This window comes from Barbatula barbatula (genome assembly GCF_947034865.1).
Source record: "Barbatula barbatula genome assembly, chromosome: 25".
NCBI lineage: Eukaryota > Metazoa > Chordata > Actinopteri > Cypriniformes > Nemacheilidae > Barbatula > Barbatula barbatula.
The window spans coordinates 14,427,174-14,448,459 of record NC_136788.1 but is presented as its reverse complement, the minus strand read 5'-3'; the positions used below and the strand labels follow the sequence as shown (position 1 = coordinate 14,448,459).

The window sequence follows — 21,286 nt, the reverse complement described above, 5'->3', positions numbered from 1 at the left end:
GTTCAAACAATGGAAGTCAATGAGGGTCAATGTTGTTCGGCGACCAACGTTCTTCAAAACAAGTATTATATTTATATAATAAATATAATACATAAGTATTTTTATTTATAGTTTGTTCTTAAATTCCCCATGTTCTCTAGTCCTGGACATTATTGCTTACAGTATGCACGCGTTAACATTGAGGACAGTGGACATTTTTTCACTTTCCAAACCACGGCGAGGGTGTCTAGGGGAATTTAGTTACTGTGCGTGATTGTATATGAGCTAGGGGGAGTTTCCACAGCGAGACTGTGGGTTGAGGGAAATCTTTACAGTGTGGAGGAAGCGAGATAGATAGGTCTGCATGTCCTCATGCTAACCTCACTGTTGTGATCTACTTGATATTTCAGCGTCCTCATTTGAGTCGCTGATAGCATTGTGTTTGTTGTACAGCACATAGTCAAATCTGTCTATTAACATCTCAACGACGCTTCACATTATAACCGACAGCCAGTAAAGGTAAGAAAACCATGAAGAATGATTTTGTTTTCTGAAGTAATAACCAATGTTAATGTTTTATGACTCAAACCGTTTGTTGAATTCTTCAACCATACCTTGCAATGTGTTAGGAAAGTGATGAGCTAGGTTTATTACCTGGAAAGATATTAACTTTATTTACCATTTAAATGTTACCGTTCACGTTTTCTCTCCATCAGAATAATGAGAGGACCAGAACTGGTTGACTCGAGGAGTCGTTTTCGGTTTATTGAATCGTGTGTTGGACTGATGGGTAGTTTGTGTATCAACTATGCCATCTGGACCCCTCGGTGGCTGGATAGCAGGGGTCTGTGGTTCTCGGGGAATGAGACGAGCTCGGATGATAAGTGGGCGACTGAGGACATGGCTAAAGGTAATGCGGGAGTCCTCTAACATCTGAAAGAATAAAGATGCGTTATGGCTTGGGTTATTGTTTCGTGTTATTCGTTTTATTTCCGTAAATTAATACATCATGTATGATGTATTCCTTTTAAAAGAGAAAGATTCTTGTGAATTTCGCAAATATAGAAGATATGTACTGTAATGTAATAATAGTGCTGTCACTTTTAAATGAGTTCCTGTTATGTGTTGAGGTTTAAAGATCTTAGGAGTATATATATATTTGACCAGAGGGTCTGATGGGAACTGAAAGCGTAAAAGGAATTTTGTAACGTTTGGCTTGTTTGGACCTGCGCATGTAAGACAACACAGACTAGCCAAATGAGAGGGAAAATTCTTCTGTGAAAGTGTGGTGTAGAAATTCCTGAACATCAGATGTCTCAACAGTTATTTTAACTTGAAATGTCATATTGTGATTAAGTGTTTGTGTTGGAGGGGTTTCTGAGGTCGGGTGGGCTGTAGCTGACAGGCCTTGACATGCTGCGTTTCTTGCATGTTTTATAAGTTGTAGCCTGTCTGGTTTCCCCCAGCGTCTTTCTTTTAGTCATTAGAAGATGAAAAATGAAAATGAAAAGGATGATCTCGTACGGTTCGTCCTTCATACTTTCATTTACATTTCGTTACACTGTACACTACATTTCGTTACACTGTACTTGTATATGTGTAATGACAATAAAGTTGAATCTAATCTAATTTAAACATGTAAAATACACCGGCCTTTAGTTCTTAGTTAAAGGGGTAGTTCAAATGATGTCATCATTTTTTCAGCCTCATGCCATTTCAAACCTGTATGACTCATTTCATATGTAGAACACAAAAGAAGATATTTTCAGAAATGTCTCCGATGTCTTTGTGTCCAGACTATGGATGTCAATGTTGTTTGGTGATACAGGTTTGGAATGACATGAGGGTGAATGACAAAAGGATTTTGCTTTTTGGGTGAACTATCCCTTTAAATATGAACCCCTAAATTGATCAGGTTCTAAGTTGTATGTATTACGTTTTTTGAGTTACCAAATTTAGTGTCTGAAATGAAATTAGATTTTTATTGGAAAATTGTCATTGACTAAATTGATTCCAGGGCTACACTGTTTAAATTCACAGACCTCTGGACTTTTTTATAAACGGTCTACCAAATTATATTATTGGTACCCCGTTTGTGACAAAGCGTTGGCCAAAGTACCCGGTTGACCCCTCATATGACATCACTGTAAATCATTGTAAATCAACAATATTTGTTATTTTGATCATGTTCAAACAGCTCTGGAAGCCGAGAGGGTCTTTGCAATAGTGGCATCTCTCATGTCAGTGAGTTCTGGAGTGTTGTGCCTCACGTTCGCCCTCTGCTGGACGTCTCAGACTCTGCGTTCTTACTCTAACACCCGCTCGCTGCTGATGGTGGGCCAGGCTGTTGACCCCAGCAACCTGCTACTTTTCACACTAGTACCTACAGGTCAGTACCTATTATTTTAGCTTCACTTGCTTGATCGGCTCCTAGAGGACAGATTCAGCATCCGCATATTTACTAACTCCATCCGTATTTGTTCTGTTCCACAGGGTTTTTCTTTTTTCTTACCTGGACTCTTTTCACCCATCAACATATCGGTGTTATCCGGGACGACATCACTCGACTCGGACCATCCTATTGGCTGGGAGTCCTGGGCTGGGTTTTGCTCTTGGCTGTGCTGCCTGTGATCTTCCCGGTGGAGAAGTTGGTGGTTCCGGACATTTTGCCAGACCTCATAAAGTCTGCTGATATATGGTGGAGGGCCCCGGAGGTTGCTTACGCGAGATCTTTAAGTGAAGGTGTCCATCATTCAGATCACAAGTTTCATGGTTACAGAAGGTATATGTCAGTGCCTTAAAAGAGGGGGAGAAGAAAAAGAGTTTGTGATAAGGGCTCTCTCAAATACTGCACCTTTATATGCTATCGGGGTGTGAGCCACAAAGCAACAGGGTTGTATTAAACGTCTCTACTGGCTTTGATACTGTTGCCACTCTTTGACACTTAGTGAGAACAGCCGAAAATGTGGTTATGTCGGATTGCGTCATTACGGACTATCAGCACTCAGAATCTGGGTGTGAAAAAGCAGAAAGATTGTTCCAGTTGCAAACGGACCCTTAAAATGTTCTCAATCCTGATTTAAAGTCACATTGCTGTTTTTTACCTGTTGGAGTTCATATATCAAGTACTTAAATAGTAATCCCAGGTGCTAATACTGGATTTAACACTATGGTTTGTTTGCCGTACAGGGTTAAAGACTAGTCCTACACAAACCCCTACATGTTCAGTGTTTTTAGTGATAACGCTAGATTTGTCCTATGAAACAGTGCCCTCTGCTGGTAATAGCATAAAAGCACCATGTCTTCTCTACTGTCTTTAAACCTGCTGTTAAAACCTGATTTGAAATGATTTCAGGCCAAGTGTTAAGGTTAAGATTCTACAAAAGCATGTCAAAATATTAAATTGTATCAATTTGCATAATTGTTTTTTTTATAACACAAAACGTAAATAAATAAAAGAAATAGAAAGTTGAGTTTGAGTCGTCATACTTCTTTGTTTCAACACAGCAACCCTTTCGGTGCATGATATTTGCATAGTATAAATTGCTTAAATTGAGTAAATTATAAATTGCTTAAGTATTTAATTATATAATTATTCTTCAATTAAGATTATTCATGACCCCTTTTTACAAATGTTGTCATTTTTAAATATATAAAGCACCACATATGTCAAAACAGTAGTCCACATAAATCCTACACTATAATCCAATATTTTAAAGGGATAGTTCACCCAAAACGAACATTCTGTCATTGTTTACTCACCCTCTTGTCATTTCATTTTAATGTACACAATGACTTGCATTGGTTTTGTTTCCATACAATAGAAGTGAATGGGTACCGTCGTTGTTCGCACACCAAATGTTCTTTTGTCTTCAGTCATACAGGTTTCAAATGACAAAGAGGGTGAGTAAATTTCATTCATCTACTGTATATCAAAATAAGGCCCGTCAAGATGCAAGAAAATGCTTGCAATGACTTCAGGACGAGTCAACATCAACTTTCATCCGTACTATTTTTGCATTAAAAATGCAACACATCATTTTTCATCCGCCGTAGAGACAAATAGAAGAGAAAGTCGCCGAAAGAGACTTCTTAACCCATAGGGTTGAGTTCTGATCCCACCCAGGTGGAGATGAATGAAGTGTATTTGTCAATTGTGCATTAATCACATGCAGGTCTAATTAAAAGGCACTTTCACCTTATTAGCGGCACCTAATGAGTTTGTTATTAAATCCACGAGAGCTGCTTTTTTGTCACTTACTATCAGGAAAGCTCATAATTGGCCTTCAGATCACCACTTGAATGTCCTTGAAGGTTGTGACGGCAGGGAGTCTGAGAGCGCATCGGTTGACATTGCCTTCCTGCCCGATGGGAGTATGAAAGCCATTCTGTGTGTGTGTAAGCGGGTCACTTTTATGATCGTTGAGGACATTTTTCAGCAGGACACGGGTCTCGGAGGACCTCAGAGGTCCACACAATGCTGACATGCAGGTGGGCTCTTTATTTCTTGCTGTGCTAACCTTTTGGTTTTATTTACGCTTGCTTTTTTTCTTCAGGATAAAGGGCTGTGCATTGAACGGGATGCTCGCCATTCTGGTTCCTGTCCCGTCATTTATTTTTATAATAGCGTGAGAAGCAATAACCAGAATCAGAATCAGAAAGAGCTTTATTGCCAAGTATGCTTGCGCAAGGAATTTGTTTTTGTGACATAAGCTTCCAGTACACAGAGACATCAACACGCAGACAAAAAATAAGCAAATAAATAAGTGTATAAACAATTGTGCTAGAAATGACGATGGGATAGGATTGAGTAGATGCAGGGATGTACTAGGATGGAGGGGTAACAATAAATATAAGGATATTGCTCATTTTATTGCATAAGGGAACATTTAACTGTTCATGAGGTAGATTGCCTGGGGGAAGAAACTGTTCTTGTGCCTGACTGTCCTGGTATTTGCGGCTCTGAAGCGCCGGCCAGATGGCAAAAGTTCAAAGATGGGGTAACTTGGATGTGAGGGATCCAGAGTGATTTTCTGAGCCCTTTTCCTCACTCTTTATGTATACAGTTCTTGAAGGGTGGGCCTTCCAATAATAAGCTCCACTAAATAAATATGAATAATATCAAAAGAAAATATGTCTAGTCAAAATACACGGCCTACGATGACTTTTAGACAAGATGGTGTAGTTACGGTGTCTTCCATTCAAGGGACACACCGAATTCAATAAAACAGCATTTGCGCAAAGATGCGCCACTTTAATGGCGCTCCATCAGCCGAGCGCGCTGATCGGCAGAGAGGACACGCCCACTCTCGTTACGTAAGGCCTCGGCCCTAGCGACACTCTTCATATCAATTAAAGCCTAATTAGGGAGCCATGTTGTGATAATTATGCCATGCTTCACATTCCCAGAATAAAGTGAGCGCGTGTTTACTGAGATAAATAAATAAAGACACGAGCTGCCAAGGCGAACCGACCTTAATCAGATTTTCGGAGCATTCCGTGCGCGCGTGCCACACTGCGATTGAAACGGGGTGTAATGACAAGAGTCGACCGCTTGGGGGCAGTGTTGTAACACGTCTTGTTAACACGTGGGTATCATTTCTTCCTATTTGACAAATAACGAAATCAGGGAGGGTTGTTTCATGCAGGGAGGTTGTTCGCTTGCGTGTGCGTGTTAGAGATGAAGGAAAAAATGTGCGGTTGCATGTGGGGACTGTATCTGCTCAGGCGTGCGAACAAAGTCTGAGGGAATGGTGTCTAAAAACCAGACAGTATTCAGCGTTGTGGAATATAATAAATAATAATAAGGAGCGATGTGCTGTTTTTATTCAATCTTGTCGGTGTATAATGTAGGCTAACTGAAGTTTTTTTACAGTGTGACATTTTTGGCAGCCCTAACCACAAAAACATGGCAGTTAAGATGTGAAATGAAGCTGAGACGACAAGTGTGATGAACATTTGAAAGAATCTGGTGACACCTCAAATTTGGATGAGATAACGTTACACGACCTGTCTTCGCCGTGCCCCGTCTCCCTCCAAATGGCTGGAAAACACTACAAGCTGATCAAATCTGCCGACTGGCACACACTTTCTGCAACAAGTCCCGGGCAAAAGTCTAGTAGTGTATTTTGGCCTTAAGATGGGGTTTGATCCAAGTACGGTTGGCTTTTAACTTGCTTCGAAACACACCGTGAAAGCGAGTGAATTAAGACTAGGTGTTCACACGCTGTCCCTGCCGATCGGTAATCTTGTCTAGTCTTAGGCCCTGTTCACACGGACACGTGTATTTTCGAAACCGCAGTTTGGTCGTTCGTCCACACGTAAACGCAGTACTCGGTCAATGAAACCAAACTTTTTTTGAAAACTCCTGTGAAGATTTTTAGGAGATTTTGCGTGTGATGTTGGAATGTGTGCCGCTATCTCATTTGTTTGACGTCAGATTCCAGGCTTCTGATTGGCCATAGCGGCTTTATAGTAAGGGTTATATCGCCACCTGTTGGTTTGGCATGCTTTTGACAGCGCTTTATAGCGTGGTTTTGCCCGTGACCGTGTGGACTAGGCCTAAGAGTCGTGGCGCTTGTGAGACTGGCCGCTATATTGGTCATTTTTATGGCTAGTCTTATGTAATATGTCTGACGGATCATCTGCACCACTAGCAGCTGGTATTGATCAAACTCTTTTTTTTAAGCACACCAGAGTTTTATTATCTGCAAAAAGGGAACCGGGAGAAGTGCATTGGGATTGAGCTGGGACTAATCCACCAACAAAGCCCAGATCTGTCACCTGTATCCTCTATCATTTATTATGTGATGTTGAGGGAGATGGTAAATTTGCCCCTGTTTTTGTTGTTGAGGGATTAGTAGTTCAGATGTTAATAGGGCATCTACGGCAGCTAAATGTATACAATAGTTAACCCAATTCCCAGACAGCACAGGTACGTCTGCTAAAGATCTGGAGTGTAACAATCTCATTTAAACATCTTAAAAAGCACTTTTTTATACATTTTAATTAATCTACATCTTCTAGATGTCTATCTAAGAGGAAACGTCTCAGAGACGTAATGCAGATGGGCAAACATAAAAAAAAAGGTCCTGCAGAGGTAAATGCAGGCATCATGTAGACGTCTCCCAGATCTCTGCGTGCTATCGGGTTGTTACTTCATTTGTTAATAAATGTGAAAAAATATGCTAAAAAACTTGGGATTTGTACATGGTTGTTATAGGAACTCCTGATAGCATACTGACATCTGGGAGACGTCTCTGAGAGACTGATGTTTCTAAGATGTTTCTAAGATGTTTAGGATTGAGAATGTACGTAAACCTGACTTTTCTAAAACGTTTATCAGATAAGTTTACACTCCAGATCATCTAGTGTGAGAAAATGGTTTTTCTTTCAAAATTAAAGCTACATCACAGCACTCCAACCTCTTCAACTCCAGCGGCTGTTCCGGGTGTTTCTATTCAGAGTCGGCGTGCTTCAAAATTGTCTGCATTTTAATTGTGAAGGACAGCCTCGTGACAGCAAGTGGGCGTTCCTCTGCGCTCGCGACACGTCTGCGTAGGTGTGTTTTTGAAACGTGCATGCTGGTAATCTGCTCACCGTGTGTTCGTTGCTCTTTACGGCGTGCCGCTTGTCTTAAGGATGTGTCTGTATCGCATCTGCTTGACAGCAAAGCTGGATGTTTTTAAACATTTCAAACTTTATTTTGTTGACTTGCTTTGATTGACGGGTCTAAAGACAAACATGGTTTAAGGCAGTCGTAATCGGACAGACAGGCTGGGGTAGTCGGGGGAACCTGTCGCTCTCTCTAGATTCTGTCTCTAGGGGATGCGATAGTGGATAAAAGGATTTGATTAGTTGTAGTGTAAGGCGAGCCAGGGATTAAAGGGTAACTTGACTTTCAAAGTGCCTGCCACATGGCCATCGCGCGCTCCTCGTGCGCACGTGCGTGTCCCACATTGTGTCTGCCGTGTCACTTTGGCCTGATCTCGGAAGCTGCTTACTGCAAACCAAACAACAGTCTCGTGGGAATTCGTTACACTGTCACAATATAAATACACTGTATATCCACGGAATCTGGTGGGAATTCATACCTATTTTTCAAGGTGGCTCATTCGTGTGAATTCCGACTTCCTACGATCTCATTGGTATGTTTTGATTTGACTCTTCCCCTGTAACGTTAGATTTAGGGGCGGGGAGCCATTTATCATCGTCTTGCCACCTCGTGAAACTCGTGTTTTAAGCTAAATTTGCCTTTGCTGCTGTGATTTCAGGGTTTGCCTTTGGTTAGCCACGTCCTAAACTATGTACTACTTGTTTTGATATCAGGTTATGAATGTAAATACACATGCAGTCTGTGTATTGAAAGTTGTGCTGAGTGACATTAAAAAAGATCGTGTTCACTGACACAAAAGAATTGTGATCAAAATTTTGTATCTATTCCACGAACAGCCGTGAGACTGGGTTGAATCAAATCTATTCCGGCCACATCTCTGCATCTAACGAAATAAACACCTCGCACTATCTTCTTCCACCCCTTCATCTGTCCGCAGATCGCTTAGTGGGAGAGAATGAAAAGCCATTTGTATTAGAGTGATGCACTCTCCGGGGTGCAAAGGACGGAAAAGCAAAGATGTACGCAGAGTGGGGAAGGGTATTTCCTTTTATCACCACAATAAGTGGCCCATTTTGCCGTGTGGTCGCCATTCTTCTACAGCCACAGATCAGTCCAATTTTAGGCAATTGGTCTGTCAAGCACACAGCCAGTGTTGGTCTAACATGCCTTAATATCGATGACTGAACCGGGGTCAGTGTTGTGGCATCACACCATACATGCTATAGATTCAGTCTTTAAATTAGTAGTTTACCCCAAAACAAAAATTTTGTCATCCTTTATCTTCCTCTTGTCATTTCAAACCTATATGACTTTAGCAGAACACAAAAGAAGATATTTGGAAAACTGAAAACTGTTTTTCCCCATTGACTTGCATTGGTTTTGTCGATCTGGTCAATGGGGTAAGGCGTTGCAGAAAATACTAACTTTTAATATTCGTTGATCTGATCCCTGGATCAGTTGAGATTTGGGTGGGTGGTGTAAAGGTTGAAAACCTCTGGTCTAAGCCAAAGTTGACACTTAAACGTAACATAAATGAGAACTCCATTAAGTTTCACGAGCTATGAAAGAGCAACATCTGAGCGATAAATTGTTCCTCCAGGGTGCCGCAAAAAGCTCCACGTTCCCGAGTCCTTCGCCCAACATCTGCTCCGCATCTCTGCGTCTGATCGACTGCCACTCTGTACCCATCAGCGGCAACCATATGCCATCCCAGCGGCCATCTCCTGCAAGTAAACAAACGATAGATTTTGACAGATGTTCACCGGCCGTGATCGCTCTGCACTGGACACGGTTCTCGCTCTGACAGGTGGACCCTCACCCCTTACCTTCGTTGTAATTACAGAGTGAATAGATTTAAAGATCAGACTGTTTAAGGCGGCCCTGAATCAACGCTTGTGTCAGGGTCTCTATTGTCCTCGGGGCTGCGGTGTGCTGAAAAGGCCACGGGTACCCTGCCATTTCTCATAATGGAGTTTTTAGTTAAAGGACAGGAAAATAATAAGCGGACTTCACTGTGGAAAGCAGACGCCGTTTGTCTTCGCCACCGTCTCAACGTTTAGGGGAAAAACAAGAGATGTGAGTGAGAGCGATATCTGCTCTTTTATCTCTTATACACCCACACAGACGCCTGCAATCTTCTCAGTCCAGGTCCAATATTTGGAGGATCTATTAAGAGAAATGCAATGTAATATTCATAATGTCTAAAGAGGTGTATAAAGAGCTTACATAAGGAAGCGTAATGTTTTATTACTTTAGAGCTAATTCTATCTACGTACACCGCGGGTCCACTCACATGGGATCCGCCATGTTATCTCTAATAACATAAAACGGACAAACTGCTCTACAGACCGCACTTTGTAAATATATTATCTCCTCAGGGAAAGAAGCGAAAGCCCGACAACATCTGAGTCCTGTGTCAGCCACTGTAGTGCTTCAAATGGAGGGGGAATGGGTGGAGTGAGCCGTTGGTTGCAATTTGCAACTTCACCTCTAGATGCCGCTAAAATCTCCACATCGCTCATGAATATATTTCATCCCTTCTTTCCCTGCCGAGGACCAGCACCACTTTGGAATGAAACTCTGTTGGAGTATGAAGTACTGTTGATTAAACACAAACCCAATGAAACTTCTGCGGCTGTCTGATCCTGCGTCTCAATCGGTGAAAATGCACATTTAATTAAAACAGAATTAAAGAGCATTGTAATTCCGATTGAAGACACCCGGCTTTTCCTGGTTCTCCATCCAGTTGCCGTGGTTCATCTCCGTCGGTTTACTTGAGTACATAGCATGCATCTGGTGATCCGTTCTCCCTAACACACAAGTCTTATTCTCTGTTTGTCTGAAGAACACATGGTGTTTCTTTACTGTAAAGATTGAGTCTAATACCGCATTATTGGATAAAGAGAAAAGCCTCTACGAGCGGCACAATATCAGAAGTTAATTACATTTCGAGCAGAAAATAATGGAGACTGTGTGAGGGACAGAAATGTCACAACCTGAAGAGAAAAAACCACGGATGGGCCCGGACGCAGCTTGAGGGAGAAACGGTGAGAGAGAGAGAAGGACAGTAATAAATAGTGTATGTCCTGATAATTGCATTAATGATTATTAGGCAAAGCTCAGGGGAAGGTGATGAGAGGGAGGCAAGCTGTCAGCTAACTTTGACAAATGGCTGAGCACCAGGGGCCACTGCTTGGAATATTAATTTACAAAATAAACTTTGAGGAGGAAGATAGAGAGAGGAATATAGAAAGGAATAGGTGAAAAAAATGAAACGCTAGATTTGTTTAACCTCCTGAAATTGGGCTTCACCCACTTTGGAGGAACATTAATTGTTTATCTAATTGCGTGACATCACCTTTGGCAAAGTTTCTTCCTAAAAAACAGTTTGCATGTTTTTCTCTAGTAGAAACTCGTAGGATTACATTTTTTGTGTTTACACAAATTGAAAACTGTGTGCAAAATTTGCACAAATGAACACCAAAAAATATGTAAATCCTACTATTTGTTATCTACAGTCTATAAACTCATTTTAGGTCCTCAAAATGTTCTATTGATGTGTTGTTTCTATATTAAAAATTGAATTGTTATTTAATTTATCAACAAATTGATAAGGCCCTTTATAGACCGTTTCATCTGACTTTTACTCCATGACATCGCATTATGGGAAAACGAAGCATTTTAACACCGAACTCCGTGAATGCAGTGAACGATCATGACGAGAACTCCCGACTGACATCATAAAAACGTCGTCCAGATGTCAAAGGAAGATGACAAGCTCTTTAAACACTTGTTAGTGACCTTTTAAAAGACGGTGCGTGTCTGCCGTCCACCTTTTCAGTCAAATAATTATCCAGATCAGCGCTCGGTTCACCTTCGGCCTCTGCGCTGACGCCAACATCTTTGACCCCACGTACCAGGTGGCCCCAAGGCTAATGATAACAACAGTGAAACCACCTCAAAACAACCGCTATACGGAGAATAACACCCAGCTCGATGCCAGGTGGCTGTCGGCTAAAGACATTTTTCACATAAATCAAACCGCCGTTGGGCTTATCAATAACAAGGCATTTAGCAGGCGGAGAGTGGTGCTGATCTCCAGGGGTCAGCGCATGTTTGTTAGATGGACATCTGCAGTCCTGTTTGCTTCGCCATGGCAACGGACCTTGCGCTTTCTCTCTCTGTGTCTCTGATGCTTGCCGCATTTCTCTCATTCCTGAGTGCTGCGATGATGGCAGGCTCTACTAGACCCAAATGCTGCTTTTAAAGTACAAGTTATTGATCAATGAAATTATGTATGCATCAATGTATAATTTCTGTCATTTATTCACCCCATTGAATGAAAAAGCACCATGCCCTGATAGCATACATACATCTGGCATACGTCTATTTGATGTCTGCATTTACATCTGCAATACATAGTTTGCTCATCTGCATTAAGGAATGTCTCAGAGATGTCGGCTGTCAGAAGACATCTGTAAGATGTTTATGATTAGAATGGATGTAAAACGGCTCTTTCTAAGATGTTAATCAGATGAATTTACACAGCGGATGTTTTCCAGATCTTAAGCAGACGTCTTGCACACGTATGCGGGCTAGCTTTGTAGTTTGTTTGATTTGAGTGATATATTTAAAGTTTTCTGAACCCATATACTGCGCCTAGTGGTTTCTTTGGAGGTACACACAGAAATTTAAGTTGTTTTAGGTTGAACGGTTCCTTTAGTAACAGAAGAAATGCCAACAAAAATGCAGACAAGTAACTTATGCTATGCCTGGACAGTTCGGAAAATCACCATAATTGTACTACAGTAAACATGAAACAGTAAACAGGTTGTTCCAAATCTGTCTGCACGTCTTTGTTCTGATAAACACATATACAGAAAGATATTCGGAAAATGCTTGTAGCCAAACAGTTATTGGCCACCGTTGACTACCACAGTAAAAAAACATGATTTTTTTTTAAATATATGCAAACCTATGCTGTAAATTGTAATAAATACACTAAAAAGCATAATTACTGCACTTGAGCTTAAATAAAACCATTGTATTTTCTTTAATTTGTGTCTTTCACAAGTCTTTTCATGTGTCTTTTTCTGTTTTTTTTTGTGAAGAAAGTGAGAACACTTGTAAAAATGTGTATTTTCTGTGACCTTTTTCATTTTCATAAGTTTATAGACATGGCTATTATGACTTGGCCTGCTTTTTGCATTAAAATCAATTGCCTTCTTATCACTTTATTCTCTCTTCCCATTTCTGGTTTGGTTTCATCTAAATAAATATTAATTTTGATAAAAGTTTGATAAAATTTTGCCTATGCATTTAGCTTTCACTGTATGTGTGTTTATTGAATACTCTGACAGGTCCAGCCAAGAAAGGACCTTACAAAAACCGTACGCAGGACCATTTACGAAGCAGCAGATCTTACGCAAATATGCCCTCAATTTATGTATCAACAAATCAATCCCTGTAATTCATGCCGATGGCCAACACAGCCGCTTAACGTGAATGTTCATTACAGTGATATAAAAAGCAGAAGGCCTTCTTGGATTTGCTAAATGATTCATTTGTCCAAAAATGTCAACAAAAATCAACATAAATAGCGTTTCTCTCATTATGGATCTGAAGCTGTCAAATGCTTTTATTCGCTGTGTTTGTGCATTTCCAATCTTTTGATTCATAATTTAATGAATTTAATGTGGCCACATTGGTTTCTTGTTGAGTTCTGTTTTTATTGGATTCATCCAAGCTGTGTTCTAACAGTTGATGTTTTTATATACAGGATATAAAATAGCAGAGCTGCAACATGTTGGTTTGGACCACCTGCTGGAAATGAGTTTCAGAGAGTGCAGAGCAACAGCAGGAGGATGCATTACTTGTGTAACCTTGCGCCCTTGTATTGAAAGTGTTTATGATACAGAATGTGTCTCTGTGTTTGAAGAACCCCCGGTTTGTGTTGAATAGTGTGTGTGTAACTGTAATTTACCTGAGAAGTGACCTATTTTTCTAAAATGAAATATAAAAATGAAGTACATTGTCACTAAAGACAAGTGAATTCTGTATATCTGCCAATTGGCTGAGAATGATTGAATATAATAAAGTAACTTGATTCATTTTTCTTGCAATGCCAAATATTTAGCTTGTTTTTTGCATAAACTCACTTAATTTCGAAGACTTTTTTCTGAACAAGGTTTTATATCTTAAAACCCTTTATTTCTAAAGAAAATATATTTTAAAATATATTTTTCAAGAGTTTATTTGCAAAATGATAAAAAATCTAGTTATCAATTAATATCAATCCAACTGCAGTTGTTTTATTTTGCATTAAGTAATAGTAACGAAAAACATTCAGCTACCAACACAATAAACAAAGAAAAAAGACGAAAACATCATTTTTTATTAATAATAGATTTTTGCAATTTAACTCTTAATGTGTACTGTAAATAAAAAAAGATTCGCTTATTTATTTGCTAATACTTGTTGATGTTGATCACATCATTCAATAAAAAACAATAGAGAAAGAGGAGTAACATATTTATATAATACAAATTACATGTTTACAATATTTTTCTAACATTAGAAGATATTGTGATATAAGTCCTTTTTATAAAGTTTGTTCCATATTTTCCATCATTTTTTATTGAGAGTGTACTGACATGTTTGATCTAAAGTCCTTTTTTAAAGATTTTCACAGTTATTTTTTGTGCATGTCACAATAATAAAGGCTAAGATGTACAAATTACTCTGATACCCTTTATTCCACCTCAAATTTCATCAGGATAATCTGGTGTCTGACAGAAAGTAGTAAGAGAGCTGACATATGTTGTTTAACACCGATGCATAAGTGTGTGTGTGTTTGTGGTTAACCGCCCTCCCAGACTCTTCCCTGCCTCTCAGGTGCTAAACTGTGGCAGTTAAAGGCCTCACAGAGAGGTATAAATAGGATTGTCTTCCCATGGAGAGACACAGTCTTTTATTGGAGCATCAAGTGACTGAGATCCAGAGAGCCTGGAAGACAGACAGCAGCGGGCAGAAAAAACACACCCGGCTTCCCCTGTGCCCCCATGCGGAAAAAGCCCCAGGGGAGAATTTGCCAGCTGAGCTTCAACAACAAGGTAGGACGACCCAGCGGACTGCCAGACTGACTGCTCTCAGCTGTTTGTGCGTCTCAATAGTTCACTTCAGAGATGATAGCTGAGACCCAAGGTGTGGTACAGAGACACAGAGAGAACAGGCCAGCATGTGCTCGCCATGGGAGTGTTATGGTAAGCGCCTGTTCATTTATTGACCGGAAGGGGACTGCTTAGCGTTTATCCAAACGCAGTTGTTTTGAGACTGCAAGGGTTTGACAGCAGCTGCTAGTCCAAGAGATGTGTATCTGGGCGATACGTAGTTTCTATTTGTGTTTTAAGTAGATCTCTGGCCTCAGGGAGGGACGTGGTTGAATCATCTGTGAATCAGTACAGAATCTGATTCATAGAATTTGGCAGCCGTTACTGTTTCCTTTCATTTGATTTCAATGTTTCACATTCCTACATATCCCTCTCTCTCTTCCTCTCTGTCTGTCTGTCCGTCTTCTTTTTTTAAATGTCATCGTGCTCCACAGACTCCAAACTCCTGTTTCAGCACAGAAAATTACTATTATAACTGATTGACAGCCTTATAGGTGTCCATTTAGCAAACTCATAGCACCCAGAGAAGGGAACGATGGAAAAAAATGAAACTAAAGATGAAGGATTGGAAAAAAAGGACCCAGCGAGTCCCTGAGTGTCAGTGTTAAGGAGGAGAGAAATTAAGTTTTCAGACGCAGATCGATTGGAGAACGCTTGTCTCATGCATTTTACACAGGCGCTAAATGCCACTTATGGTATAATTCTGCACTCTGGGTCAGACCCAAGCTCTCTCCCGCTTGGGCCGGGATTTCACAGCACTTTTTACACACCGACCCTAGTCTACACTAAATCTCTCCGATTGTGTTGGAAATCAAGTTGTTTTGTGGATTTGCGAGTCTTAAACCCCTTTTCTATTACATCTGAGAATGTTCCTTGGTGGTCTTATCTCATAGTCTTGTATACATTCATGAAGTATTAACCTCATTTTGTTTTTAAGCAGGAGATATTAAGCTGACGCCATGGAGAATGGGAAGTGGAGTTGCGAGGCTACTCCCAGAGCTTCCATGCCAGATGAGCTGTCTCATCCGAAGTTCTCCGAATGGAAGTTTAAGCTCTTTCGGGTCAAATCCATGGAAAAGGCACCCCTGCCGAATGAAGCGCAGGTGGAGAAGGAGAATTTGCCTGAGGTGGAGATGGAGATGGTGGGCTCCCCGGGTAGCGTGATGAAGCTCTGTTTTGGAGGGAAGAGCAAGGAGAACGTGGAAGGAGCTCGAGATAGAGTGGACCTTAAACTGCAGGAGATTGACACCCATATGAATCTTCTGAAGTGAGTCTAACACCAAAAATAAAAGAAGAATCAGTTTAGACAGCAATGAGACAGCAATGAGGTGAAAAAGAGAACAGAAAGAGAACTTTGTTCTGATTTTTCACCCAAAATACAGTAACCTCATATGTTGCCCCTGGAGTTTCAGAAGAGAAGTCAGTGTCATTCCGATCAATTCTGAAATCAAAATTCATTTTATATGAAACTCTTTTCATGAACTTTATATCGCTTTTCTCTTAACTGTTTGTTTTTTATTTTTAATTCATTAATAAATTTGCTGTCTATGAGAAACAATTAAAAACTTAAAGAGCTCTGTGATTTTTCTTTTTAATAGAATGTTGTTTTAATAAGCTTAAAAGGTTCTTCTCAGCGTTGCCATTGAAGAACCATTTCTGGTTCCACAAAGAACCATTCTGTGAAAGGTTTTTTAAAGAAAACTTATTTTTATAACCTAAAGAACCGAAACAGAAAGGTTCTTCAGATGTTAAAGGTTGTTTAAGGATCCAAAAGGTTCTTCTATGGCATCTGTGAACTTTTTGAAGCATTTTGAAGTGTACTGTGACTAAGATTATTGATTTAACCTCTCTCTGAGTTTGTATTAAAATGCTGCAAGCTATTAATATAAAAAGATGGTGAGATATGAGCTTGCTTTAATGGTCTTGAATCTATCTTAAAGTTGATTTGAAATGTACAGAAATCTAAGCGTTTCCTTGTTTGTCTTAGGAACATTCATCTGACAATTGCTTAACTTTAACTTTTTTCTCTTTGCAGAACTCAATGTCGACTGTGCGGACTGTCCATACGGAAAGCTAAAGGTCCAGCACACGAGGTCCAGGGAGACTTGGAAGAATCTAGCAGATGTGCCCTGCGCAGGATGGGCTGCAAGCTGGTGACCTGGCCGGAGGTCATCTTGAAAGTCTTCAAGGTGGATGTTACAACCGACATGGAGACGGTCCATCCTTCCAAATTCTGTCACCGCTGTTGGACCTCTGCCATGAGAGGCGGAGGTTTTTGTACCTTCACCAGGACCAGGATCTCGGAGTGGAAGCCTCACACCTCCCATTGCAACATCTGCTTCCCCAAGAAGACCTCATTTAAGCAGATGAGAAGGAAGAGGGCCAAGCCACTTAAAGGTTCACACCTTTCAAAGAGATTCAAGCGTGACTCTCCAACATCATCTAATAGAGTGTGGAGACCGACCCCAGAGAGTCCAGAGACATCAGGTGGGACGGAATGGATCAAACCATCAGTTCAAAGAGGACAGTGGGTAAAGGACATCACACAATGCCAGCGGGACCATCTGAGCACCAAGCTGGTCTCCCAAGACCTCCCAACGGACCTGTTGCATGCCTTTACGTGTCAAGTATGCGATCACCTGCTTTCCGATCCTGTCCAGTCACCATGTCGACACCTGTTCTGCCGTGTCTGCATCGCAAGATACAGTCACGCCTTGGGTCCTAACTGTCCCACCTGCCGCCAGCACCTGAACCCATCTCAATTGACCAGACCGGCAAAGTTCTTTCTCACGAGTCTCAGCTCTCTGCCACTTATCTGCCCCAGCGAGGGATGCACTGAATGGGTCCGATTCGACTCCTTTAGAGAACACAGCCTCAACCACCGTGCCAAAGAGTCCCAAGAAGAGCAAACATCTTCAGAGCAGAACTTAGATGGTTACCTGCCGGTCAACAAAGGGGGACGTCCTCGGCAGCACCTGCTGTCGCTGACCCGTCGAGCCCAGAAGCACCGTCTGAAGGACTTGAAGACCCATGTAAAAGTGTTTGCTGAAAAGGAAGAAGGGGGAGATGTGAAGTCGGTCTGTTTGACACTCTTCCTTCTGGCGCTGAGAGCCGGCAATGAACATAAACAGGCAGATGAGCTGGAAGCTATGATGCAAGGTACTGCCAAGAAGCATATCACCCACAATATGTGACTGTCAACACAGTCACACAATTTCAAGTAGAAAGAAAACAAAATGAATTATTGACTTGCTAGTTTCAATTGAAAGTTCACCCAAATTCTGTCATCATTTACTCATCCTCTTGTCATTTTAAACCTTTATGACTTTCTTCCATCTGTAGAACACTAAAGGAGATATTTTGAAGAAAGTTGGTTACCGAACAGTACTGGTGCCAATTAACAACATTCTTCAAAATACCCTCTTTTGTGTCCTTTGGAAGAAAGTCATTCAGGTTTGAAATGACATAAGCGTCAGTAAATGATCGGAGAATTCACTTTTGCATGAGCTATACCTTTGTGATGAACTACATCTGGCTTGTCAGTACACTATTATATTTTCATTCATTACTTCCAAACAGACGGGTGAGGTGAACTGAGCATGCCCGAGATGTTTATACAACAAGAAATGAATTCATTATTTGCTCGTACGGTCGACTGTCAGAACGTAAACAGATTATTCACCACACTGTTAAACGTTTGAGTGCACATGTGAGACTCTTATACACAATAACAATTCTTGTAAAGAGCCTGTTAGGACGAAAACAACATCGATAGCCCTTGTATCTGCAAATGATACAGCTACTGTCTTCGAGCCTCAGGGGAACCGGGCCCAGCTGGTGTCTGTTTTCATCAGCAGCCAATAGATCAGTATCTCCAGCCCAGCTGAGTCACCTCTCATCTGACTTAAACATTAATAATCTCACTGATCTAGAACAATTAGGACATATTCCATGCGGCAGTCAGGATTCGAGAAATTACAAAAACTCATTTGGTGGGGGAATCTCATGAAGCATGTCAAAGTTAATATTTCATCTCACGACTATAATAAAGAAAGGGTCGTATTTTGCATCAAGAAATGATTCACTTTACTTTAATTCAATTATAACTGTAACAAAGGTTTTTCCAGTTCAGTTATTTAGATTCAAATGCTTATCGTTCATTACAATAATTAAGCATCAGAGTTATTATTGTTTTGATTGTAGTTTTTTTCTTTAAATGACTTTTATTTTTAGATGTTTTGTTTTTATATTAATTTTAGTTAAATATTTAGCAACTTTGTCTGAAAGTTTATTTCTGAGGCACATAAAAAATGTCTTGGTTAATTGTTTTTCCCAAAAGAATTTGGCCAAGATTTTAGTTGATTTCAATAAACAAAAAACTCATTCAACGTTGATAATTTACCAATAATAAAAATTACACATATACATTTATAAATTTTTATATTTTATGTTTTTCTTAAATATATGCGTGTATGTGTATGTGTTTATAAACAAAATGTATATTCACAGTACTCAGTAACAATAGTGTTTATACTATCTAAACAGCTTTTCAAATTAATTTTATTATTCTGATTCTGTCTCACACTCTGTTTTCCTTCTGTTTCCCCCAGGTAGAGGATTCGGGCTACATCCCGCAGTGTGTTTGGCCATAAGGGTAAATACCTTCCTGAGCTGCAGTCAATATCACAAGATGTACCGCACTGTCAAGGCCACTAGCGGCCGCCAGATATTCCAGCCTCTGCACACCCTCCGCAATGCCGAGAAAGAGCTTCTTCCAGGCTTCCACCAGTATGAATGGCAACCAGCTCTAAAGAACGTGTCCAGCTCTTGGGATGTGGGCATAATCGATGGCCTCTCCGGTTGGACATCCTCTGTGGATGACGTCCCTGCGGACACCATTTCTAGAAGGTTCCGCTACGATGTGGCACTTGTTTCTGCAGTGAAAGATTTGGAAGAGGACATAATGGAGGGGTTAAGAGAAAGAGGGATGGACGACAGTGCGTGCACCTCTGGTTTCACCGTGGTGGTGAAAGAATCATGCGACGGTATGGGAGATGTTAGCGAGAAGCATGGATCAGGCCCGCCGGTGCCTGAGAAGGCGGTGAGGTTTTCCTTCACAATCATGTCTATTAACATCCGACTTGATGATGAGGAGGACGCAGTCACGATTTTTCAGGAACAGAAGCCAAACTCTGAGCTTTCCTGCAGGCCTTTGAGTCTTATGTTTGTGGACGAGTCTGATCACGAGACCCTGACAGCCATCTTAGGACCCGTGGTGGCAGAGCGGAAAGCCATGCTGGAAAGTCGGCTAATCCTGTCTATCGGCGGTATGCAACGTTCCTTTAGGTTCCTCTTCCGAGGCACGGGCTATGATGAGAAGATGGTACGTGAAATGGAAGGTCTAGAAGCCTCAGGGTCCACTTATGTATGTACGCTGTGTGATTCGACTCGACCCGAGGCCTCGAAGAACATGGTGCTGCATTCCATCACACGTAACCATGGCGAAAACCTCGAGCGTTACGAAATCTGGAGGACAAATCCTTTCTCTGAATCTGCAGATGAACTCCGTGACCGTGTCAAAGGTGTTTCTGCCAAGCCGTTCATGGAGACCCAGCCCACCCTGGATGCCTTGCATTGCGACATAGGTAATGCTACAGAGTTCTACAAGATCTTTCAGGATGAGATTGGCGAGGTCTTTCTGAAGAGCAATCCAAGTCGAGAGGAGCGTCGGCGCTGGCGTTCAGCCCTGGACAAACAGCTCAGGAAGAAACTGAAGCTTAAGCCTGTGATGAGAATGAATGGAAACTACGCCCGACGGCTGATGACGCGGGAAGCTGTGGAGGCGGTCTGTGAGCTCATTCCTTCTGAGGAACGTCGTGAGGCTCTGCTGAAGCTGATGGATCTCTACTTCCAGATGAAGCCTGTGTGGAGGTCCACCTTCCCGGCACGAGACTGTCCGGACCAACTATGTCGTTACAGTTACAACTCGCAGCAGTTTGCCGATCTCCTTTCAACCACGTTTAAGTATCGCTATGATGGAAAAATCACGAATTACCTACACAAGACATTGGCACACGTGCCTGAGATTATTGAGAGGGATGGTTCTATCGGAGCGTGGGCCAGCGAAGGCAATGAGTCCGGTAACAAACTGTTTCGCCGTTTCCGTAAAATGAACGCAAGGCAGTCCAAAGCATTCGAACTTGAAGATGTCTTGAAACACCATTGGCTGTACACCTCCAAGTATCTACAGAAGTTTATGGAGGCGCACAAGAATTCAACAAAAGCTTTGCAGGCTACGTTCAACCCAGAAGAAACTCCAGATGATGTTGACATGGCTATTGAAACTCCAGATTTTTAACTTGATTGACTTTCTTGACTTGATTAATTTTCTTTACAGGACCTTTTTTTCTTGATAATGAAAATATTGTTGATTGACTTTATTTGTTTGATTTTATTTCTTGAGAGCAGATGCAATGTCAGGTGTAAAAGTTGTATTCTTTGCTTAACTATTTCTTTGAAGCTT

At 41.1% G+C, this 21,286-nt stretch overlaps 2 protein-coding genes across 2 annotated transcripts; both read left to right on the top strand.

Annotated features, from left to right (window-relative positions):
• Positions 1 to 292: 292 nt before the first annotated feature.
• LOC306890943 (uncharacterized protein) lies at positions 293 to 3,425 on the top strand. Its single transcript, XM_079450962.1, has 4 exons — positions 293 to 498; positions 696 to 889; positions 2,177 to 2,368; positions 2,473 to 3,425. Exons 2-4 carry the CDS (start codon positions 700 to 702, stop codon positions 2,778 to 2,780), a joined length of 690 nt encoding a protein of 229 aa, XP_079307088.1. The 5' UTR covers positions 293 to 498; positions 696 to 699; the 3' UTR covers positions 2,781 to 3,425.
• A 12,297-nt stretch (positions 3,426 to 15,722) lies between these two features.
• Positions 15,723 to 21,121, top strand: rag1 (recombination activating 1; the record flags this gene model as incomplete). The annotated part of the gene is made up of 3 exons (XM_079450926.1): positions 15,723 to 16,030; positions 16,799 to 17,922; positions 19,374 to 21,121. The coding sequence occupies 3 exons, from the start codon at positions 15,723 to 15,725 to the stop codon at positions 21,119 to 21,121; spliced, it is 3,180 nt and encodes a 1,059-aa protein (XP_079307052.1).
• Positions 21,122 to 21,286: the final 165 nt, after the last annotated feature.

Coding starts and splice junctions, on each gene's coding strand:
- LOC306890943 (XM_079450962.1), top strand. CDS start 700: ATGAGAGGACCAGAACTGGTTGACTCGAGGAGTCGTTTTCGGTTTATT. Junction 890..2,176: donor GACTGAGGACATGGCTAAAG/GTAATGCGGGAG, acceptor ATGTTCAAACAG/CTCTGGAAGCCGAGAGGGTC. Junction 2,369..2,472: donor TTTCACACTAGTACCTACAG/GTCAGTACCTAT, acceptor TCTGTTCCACAG/GGTTTTTCTTTTTTCTTACC.